The following is an 8,335-nucleotide window of genomic DNA, read 5'->3' as shown; positions in this document are numbered from 1 at the left end:
AGGGAACCTTTGTTCACTGGAGGTGTGGCCACAAGCTGATGTCATCACTCTGAAAATCAGTGTGGAGAACCTTCTAGATACTGAAATTACATACAGAGTGGTTCCAGGACTTCCAGGCGCTACAGAGAGAAACCTAGTCTTGAAATAAAAATCAAAAACAAAGAAACAAACAAACAAAATGCAAAAGGAGAAAAAAGAAAAGAAAGGAAAAAAAGAAATGACTGTTACGGTTTTGCCAAGGAGAACATTATGTTTGTTAGGCAAGGATTCTATAAAGTAAGCTGTATTTTTCAACACAAAAATCGATATCTCTATAATCTTGACCAGAACTATACATAAAAAAAAAAATCCAGGTTCTGTGCACCTTGAAACCACAGTAGTTTCAGGCTACACAACAAAGAACAAACAGGGCCAGAAACATGTATGTGTAAGTTTGGTTTTAGAAAGGTCCAGAATATTGAGGTATGTCTTTTGGGTGGAGAAGAACCCCTCCTCTGGCATCAAGACCCCAGAATATTCCCACCCTAGAAAAACAACCACCTGGAGATGGCCTAGTTCCTAGGGGCTATTCCTAGTCTCTGAGTGGCCAGAGCCTGTTGTAAAATGTTTGCTCCTAAAGACCAGTTTGACCACATGCCTGCAGAGGGGCTGCTTATCTGACAGTATCTGGATAGAGACTGGCGCCTGCTCTCAACCCTTTGACCTTCCAGCGAACACATTAGGAAGGCCCTTTCAAGAGAAATGCAGGGAACCTTAGCAAGGTATGGCGATTTACTCAGTCCTTCACAGTTTTAACCAGTCTGTCCAGGACTAATAACCCCCCATCCTCACCCACGCTCCTGAAAAGGCACACCATGGACACATGGCAGACTCTAACTGAGCTTTCTGTGAACACTCAAAGGAAGAGACCTGGTGGATCACCTTCTCCGTTTAATTTCTCTTCTCTATCAAGTAACAGGCCGCTAGTATAAACTACTAGGCCTAGAGGAAAGACACTCTGTGTTTTGAGAGGAGGTGGTCTCACTGTGGTTCTGGTTTTCTGAAAATCACCATGTAAACAAGCCTGGCCTGAAACTCAGAATCCACTTCATTCTTTCCCCTGAACGCTGGGATGAATGTCGTGAAAAGACACCCCCAACTAAACAAGAGGTATTATAAAAACACTTGTGTATCGTCTCCAGAGCTTTTCTTCTTCAGTACGAGTCGTTTGGCACAGTTGAACGTAGACAGTAATTTATCCAACTGCGAGGTGGGTCGCCACGTGTGCATCCATACCAGCTTGAGTACCATGCGGTCCCTGCAATGATATCCTGCTCCTTGCAGCACAAACCTGTTCTGTTTTGCACCTGAGGCTCAACCCATAGCTGCAGGAGATCAAATGGAGGTCAGGATAGCTCACCTATGATTGGACACTTCACTACCGCCCCCAAGGGCTATGAGAGAATCTCTTCCTGGTTGCAAAGCCAGGCTTTTGGCTTTCGGCTTTCGGCTTTCGGCTTTCGGCTTTCGGCTTTCGGCTTTCGGCTTTCGGCTTTCGGCTTTCGGCTTTCGGCTTTCGGCTTTCGGCTTTCGGCTTTCGGCTTTCGGCTTTCGGCTTTTGCCTTTCAGCTTTCAAAACCTCAGGAGCTCCGACTCAGAATCTGCTGGGGAAAGCTGCAGGGAAGCACTCAGGACATGGAGCATCAAAACACCAACTACCTACTTCATGAGGGACTTGGCAAGGACAAGGAAAAGTTGAATGGTGAGTGCCTTCTGGGAATGGTGGCTTGTCCACATCCATGAGAGGAGGAATGTGTCCCACAGAGGTGACTTGATAGTTGCAGTGCCCTGAAGCATTTCCTGAGATTTAACAGCACCTCAGCACCAGCCTAGGCCCTGATGCCTGTTTGTTTGTTTGTTTGTCTTGTTTGTCTTGTTTTGTTTCCCCACATACAGGTGGGAAGACACAGGCAGTCTTACCACTGGATGGAGAGGGAAGAAATGAGGGAGAGAGTGGACTGGGCCAGTCCGGAGCCGCAGCAGTGGAAGGGGACAAAGCAGAAGAATTAAGTGGAGAAGGTGGGCCTGCTGCTGGTGATGCAGACCTCATGGATAACAGCAACCAAGAGGACCAGGACACCAGTGGCAGTGCCCAGGAGGAGGAGAAGCTGCCAGAGGAGCCAGTTCTCAGGGATGCTGTGGTCATAGACAAAGTGCAGCCTATTCCAGTGCTGGTATCTGGTGTGCGGCCTAAGTCAGTGTGGGTACAGCAGCGTAGCTTACACTACAATTTCCAATGGTGGCAGCTGCAGGAGCTGGAGCGCATTTTCCAGCAGAATCACTTCATCCGTGCAGAGGAAAGGTAAGCAGATTCTTGTTTCCTGGGAGCACAGAGCAGTCCATAGTGGCTGTCGGGTCCTTCAACTGCTACCCCCTTAAAACTGCACATTCTCTCTGTATTTGTTGATTTGTCTATGACAGTGCGCGTGTGTTCATGTGGGTGTAGAGTACAGCTTGGGTTAGGCTGTTCTCTCCTTGCACCTAGTGAGTCTCTGTGTCAAATGTAGGCCATCAGTCACTTCCTTCACCTTCACCTTTGTCTCTATCTTTACCTTCTTCACCTTAATCTTCTGGGCTATTTCCTCAGCTGGCCTGTTACCCTAAATTAAAGCCACTTCCAAAATCAAGGCTGCCAGAATCCTGCATCCTGTAGTAGTGTGGTAGGGTAGTGTGCTGGGGTAGGTGGGAGACTTGTGCAAATGTTTGTTCTGGATACTTTGATATCCACATAAGACAAGCTAGAGTTCTCAGAGAGGAGGGATTCTCAGTTGAGAACAAGTTTCCATAAGAGCAGGCTCTGTGATGAGCGTCACAGTATAAGTGATGAGGCCTCAACAGTTAGGAGCAATAGCTGCTCTTCCAGAGGAGTCAGACTTAAACCCCAGCACCCAGGTGGCAGGTCGCAATGGTCTGTAACTGCAGTTCCAGAGGATCTGGCACCTTCACATACGCATGCCTGCAGGCCAAACATCAATGCCAATAAAATAAGGAACATATATGTTTTTTAAGACCAGGTGATAGAAGTCTTTAGGGTACTTTCATGATTGTTGGTTAAAGTGAGAGGGCCCAGCCTATTGTGGGTGAGGCCACCCCTGGGCTGATGGTCCTGGATTCTATAAGAAAGGAGACTGAGCAATTCATGGTGAGCAAACAGCATCCCTCCATGGCCTCTGCATCAGCTCCTGTCTCCAGGCTCCTGTCCTACTTCTGTTCCTATTCTTAGTGTTAGCGAAATCCGGAACTGTGAGCAAAATAAACTCTGTCCTCTCCAACTTCCTTTTGGTCAGGGTGTTTTATTGCAACAATTGTAACTCTGGCTAAGACAATGAGGATGAAGGTATTATCAGATAGTATTTAAATGAATCAGCGGAAACCTTCAGGCTATGTATTCTCTATAAGCAACGCCCTACTGAAAGTGTGAAAGGTGGAGTGGTTGGAATAAGAGCAACTTCGTAAATCTGTATAACATGTGTTTGACTTTAAGTTCCTTTGTTTGTTTGTTTCTTTGTTTTACTTATGAGTGCATTACCTCTTCAGGGTCTCCCTAAATATATTTGTGTGTGTGTGTGTATATATATATATATATATATGTGTGTGTGTGTGTGTGTCTTGCTGGCTGGCATGGAACTTATACATCTCAAGTGGTGGCACAAGCCTTTAATCCCAGCACTCAGGAGGCAGAATCAGGGGGATTTCTGAGTTCAAGGCCAGCCTGGTCTACAAAGTGAGTTCCAGGACAGCCAGGTCTGCACTGAGAAACTCAAAAAAAAAAAACCAAAATAAGAAAAAACTAAAGAAAAGAAAAGGAATTCATAAAATTTTCTGCCTGCGTTTGACTTCCAAGTGCTTTCATTAAACATAAAAACCACAGAACCTGGTGACACCTTTCCCTTAGTTAATGGGGTTTTTGTTTTTTGCCTACTTTTTGTATCCCTTCCCATAAAAAAATGGTCTGTAACCAAGATTCAATACTTGCCAGGATGGCATCTTTCAGTAACCCTGGTGCTATGAATGCCAATCCTGCACAGGGGTTGCTTTCCTTGTCAGTTTGGGCTAGTGTCTTAGTTCCTTTCCTCTTGCTGTTCTAAGATGCCATGACCAAGGCACCTTATTAAAACAGAGTTTTTGGAGAGTTCCTGAATATCACGGCGGGGAGCATGGCAGCAGGCAGGCAGGTACAGACACTAGCGAAGATCTTGAGACACAACCACAGGCAATGATAGAATCTCATGAGTTTTGAAAGTTCAAAGCCTACCCTTCCTCCAACAAGATCTCAAGTTCCATTTCCTTCGAAACAGTTCTACCAACTGGGGATTTTATTCAATACAATAAGCGTTCAAACATGTAAGTCTGTGGGAGAGTGATATTCTCACAGTGTCAAAGTGAAACATTATCTGAAAACATTATTTTACAAAAGCACGATGCACAATCCTGGCTGTCCTGGAACTCACTCTGTAGAACAGGCTGACCTGGAAGTCACAGAGATCCACCTGCCTCTGCTTCCTAACAGCTGGGACCAAAATCCCAGTGGAATTTAATTAAGTTTCAAAAATCTTCAAGGTGAATGTGACAGATAGTGAAGGGTGGATGAATATTTAGACAAGTATTTATAAAACATTTTATTTCTTTCAAAATGCCCAATATTGAATATCTGCCATTTTTCCCCCAGAAGACATCTGGCAAGATGGATAGGTGTGAGTGAAGCCAGAGTTATGGTAAGGAGAAGAAGACAATTTGACAGGAGAGCCATTCTAGAACTTGATTCTTATCTTGGATACTTTTAACCTAGGCGCAAAGTGGTGGTGGTTGTCCTGGTGCTGCTGGTGGTGGTGTTTTAAGTGCTATGTTTCAAAATGAAATTTTTAAAATCTTTTTTTATAATTTTCATTCACGTGTATAGATTTGCCTGTGTGTGCATGTAACATGTGTGCAGGTGTTCTCAGAGAGAGAAGAGGATATCAGATTCCCTGGATTTACAAGTGCTTATGCATGGGCTAGGAACCAAACTTGGTTCTTCCCCTACAAGAGCATCAAGTGCTCTTAACTCTTCTCTACAGCCTCCTTATAATGACTTTTGAGCCTTATGTTCTTTCTGAGTATAAAATTGAATAAGAAACCCCAACCAACTTGAAATGGCTCATTTTAATAGAGCACAGCTTCTCAAAGGAACCCAGAACACATACACACAGATCAGATATAGATGTATCTTGCATATAAACTACAAATATATGTTGTACCATATACTCTCTATGCATTAATACTTGTATTAATAAAATTGATATTCAACCTCACACATATACATATATATGAAATTCTTTGGAACATTGATATCTTCAGGATATCAATGATGAGACATCCCACTGAGGTTATGAAATATAAATTATTTAAACAAGAATCATATTACTGGAGATAACCCTGATCCTAAACAATTGAAATAGTGAAAACTAAGCATAAATTCTAACCTTATAGGAGCAATTTGAGTGTACCACAAATGGTTAGTTCTCAGTCAGAGCCAGGCACTCAGAAAGCTGATGTAAACTTGGTTAAACAGAGACTGTGGACATGGGGGAAGCATAGAGTCCAGTCCTCCTGGTGTTTGGAGGTGCCTAGTGAAGCCAAACAGATACAGACACCCGTCATGATAACTCTCAGGACCATGCTGCTGCATCTGCCCGAAAGTGCTGATAAGTATCTGCAGAGGGCTCTACAGTAGAGACAGAAACCCAGTGAGCAATGTTTGGTCCACTGTCCAGGAACTATTTTGCACTGCAAGGGCCACACAAGTGGAGCTTCTACATTCTAGGCAAACTCTGCACTGTGTACCAGGTCTTCAGGTCCTCATAGAATTACAGCAGTGAGATACCAGGGACTTCTGAGCAAGATAATATTAATATAAATTCTATTGATGTAAAGTATAGAGGGCAACTACTATTACATGATGTGGTTTCTGATTTATAATCGTGAAAATAATACAGAACAAATCCCTGTTCCCTCTCATGGTAGACATGGTTTAAGAAGAGGAGAGAGCACTTCAGAAGAGGACAAAGTCAGTTAGGAATGAATGATGATGCCCCTGTGGGGTCCCACTCTACCTTTCTCTGAAGATGGCACAGGAGGCCTGGTGTACCACCCTTGACCAGGAGCCACGTGCAGACCCCTGCTGCCTTCCACCAGCATGTTATTGCATCTCTATCCCCTAAGCATTTGTATGTGAAATAAATAGATTCTCAGTTACTTTGACTCATGTGTCTTTTTGATTAGTATTGTAGGTGTGGCCCTAATCAAGGAAATGCCATTTAAAGAGGGCAACAAGGTCTCCTTCTGTGAGTTGATGTTAGCGCGGGATCATCAGAAGCTGTTTAATATTACAGAAGGTTGTCACATGTCACAGTGAGTGTGCATTGACCATACATTGTTTTTGTCCTCCTAACATAATTTTCTCACCGGATGAGCTGGCACTTTTTAAGAGATAGGTGTAAATTATACAGGCCTCAAGATTTCAGAAACACAATGATTCTTAAAATAGGTTCCCACACTTGTAATTTCTTAAACAGTGCCTGATGAAAACTAAACACCACTTAAATTCCAAGAAACACCTAATGACCTGTACTACCCTGTCCGCCCTCTGGCTCTGGGAAGCAAACATGCAACTGTCATTTCTTAGGGACACCAATGGTGCACTGCACACTGAATAGTAGCTGGATGTCTTTCTACCCTATGTCATAGCACTCCGGTGATTGAATTTGCCCTGCAGTGGATGTGCCCATCTGGGCAGAGCAGGAAGGACTCAGAAGCTGCTCCATCAAACACATGCCCCTGCCCCCCACCCTCACCACTCTGCTCAGACTCCTCCCTTCCTCACCTTACATCCTGCACATGCCTCGAGTCCAAATATATCAAGGACCTCAGCACAAGACCTGATACCCTGAACCCAATAGTGGAGAAAGTGGGCAATATGGCTTGCCATCCTAGCAGAGGAAAGGACTTCTTCAACTGGGTCCTGGTGATGTGGGCAGTAAACTTATGAGTTGACCAATGAGAACTCAGAAAAAGAAAAGCTCGAGCAAAGAGAAGGAGAACATCCTTGTGACAAAGAGACTGCATAAAGAATGGTTGAAAAACCTTTACCAATTATAATTCTGTCAAAGTGTTGGTGTGTAGAATATACAAAGAACCTTAAAAACTAAATGGCAGGAAAACATGCACACAGTCAAACATTTCAGCTTGAATTAAACAGGGAGTACTCACAAGGGCCATGTGTATATGAATTCATCCCCTCTGACTACTTATAAAAGACATGCACAGAAAAAGGCTAGCCAAAATGCTACTGCCAATAGGAGAAAGCCTTGGGAATTTCCATGCAAATGGTAAAAGTGACCATTGACTTCAGCTGGGGGAAGGAGAGTCAGTTTGCTGCAATGGTAACATCATGAGGAGGTTATGCATGCTGCAGTAATGGTCTTATATCCATGTACACAGAGGCAGCAAAAAGGAGACTAAGTAGGTTTTAAAAACATAAAATAGGAAGAGAGAAGTAGAGAGGAACAGGGCAGGGGTAATTGGAGCAAAGAGAATGTGAGGGTGGATTTGAGCTGCTGCATCATAAGCAAGGATGCAATGCTCAGACAGTAAAATTAGATAAAATGTAAATCAATTCGGCCGTTCACTGCATGACAGGATAGTAGATGAATGAGAATTGGTAAGCTGAAATGAGTGCCCTACATTTTCTTGACACATAAACTCATGTCTCAGGAAATTACCTTATTGAGACATAACCTTGTTAAAGAAAAACTTCTGAACACACTCACTAACTAAAGATGGTTTGGAAAAGCTGAGCAGCCTGCCTCTCTCTGCCAGTGCTCACATTACAGGCACTGCGGCATTGAGCCTCCATGCTTGCTCCTTCAGTGCTCCAGGTAAACCATGGGTGGCTTTATACATGTTAGTTAAAACTCTGCAAACTGAGCTACATCTCCAGCAATAAACATATGTCGTCACTATTTTTCCAGACTGGACAGTAAATTCTCCAGTGCTTGACACTGACACGAGCAATGCCAGGATTTAGAGCAAAAGGGAAGAAATTCTAGGAAAGAAAACATGTAGGCTTTGTTGTGAGGTAGTTATCAGAGCTGTGAGGTGAGTCTTGTCCAAGGAGAACTGCAGCACCAGGAGTCCACTCCAAACAAGGGACAGTGTGGAAAAATGATAGTGGTGCAGGGCCTTCTATTTGGGAGGATGAGGTGAAGAACTTTGGGTGTAGGATCAGAAACGGAGGCAACATTTGCAATTTATGTAT

General features: G+C 43.7%; 1 protein-coding gene across 1 annotated transcript; it reads left to right on the top strand.

Moving 5' to 3' along the window:
* The first annotated feature begins 1,451 nt into the window (after window positions 1-1,451).
* On the top strand, window positions 1,452-6,278 carry Rhox4g (reproductive homeobox 4G). Its single transcript, NM_001039698.1, has 4 exons — window positions 1,452-1,741; window positions 1,936-2,341; window positions 4,709-4,754; window positions 6,043-6,278. The coding sequence occupies exons 1-4, from the start codon at window positions 1,675-1,677 to the stop codon at window positions 6,139-6,141; spliced, it is 618 nt and encodes a 205-aa protein (NP_001034787.1). The 5' UTR covers window positions 1,452-1,674; the 3' UTR covers window positions 6,142-6,278.
* The last annotated feature ends 2,057 nt before the right edge of the window (window positions 6,279-8,335 follow it).

This window comes from Mus musculus, chromosome X (assembly GCF_000001635.26).
Source record: "Mus musculus strain C57BL/6J chromosome X, GRCm38.p6 C57BL/6J".
NCBI classification, from domain to species: Eukaryota; Metazoa; Chordata; class Mammalia; order Rodentia; family Muridae; genus Mus; species Mus musculus.
This window is presented reverse-complemented; position numbering and strand designations above follow the sequence as displayed.

Bases quoted from the DNA above. Each gene is read 5' to 3' on its own strand.
- Rhox4g (NM_001039698.1), top strand. From the start codon at position 1,675: ATGGAGCATCAAAACACCAACTACCTACTTCATGAGGGACTTGGCAAG. The intron at 1,742-1,935 runs GTGAGTGCCTTC...CCCCACATACAG, and splicing joins GGACAAGGAAAAGTTGAATG to GTGGGAAGACACAGGCAGTC. The intron at 2,342-4,708 runs GTAAGCAGATTC...TTTTTCCCCCAG, and splicing joins TTCATCCGTGCAGAGGAAAG to AAGACATCTGGCAAGATGGA.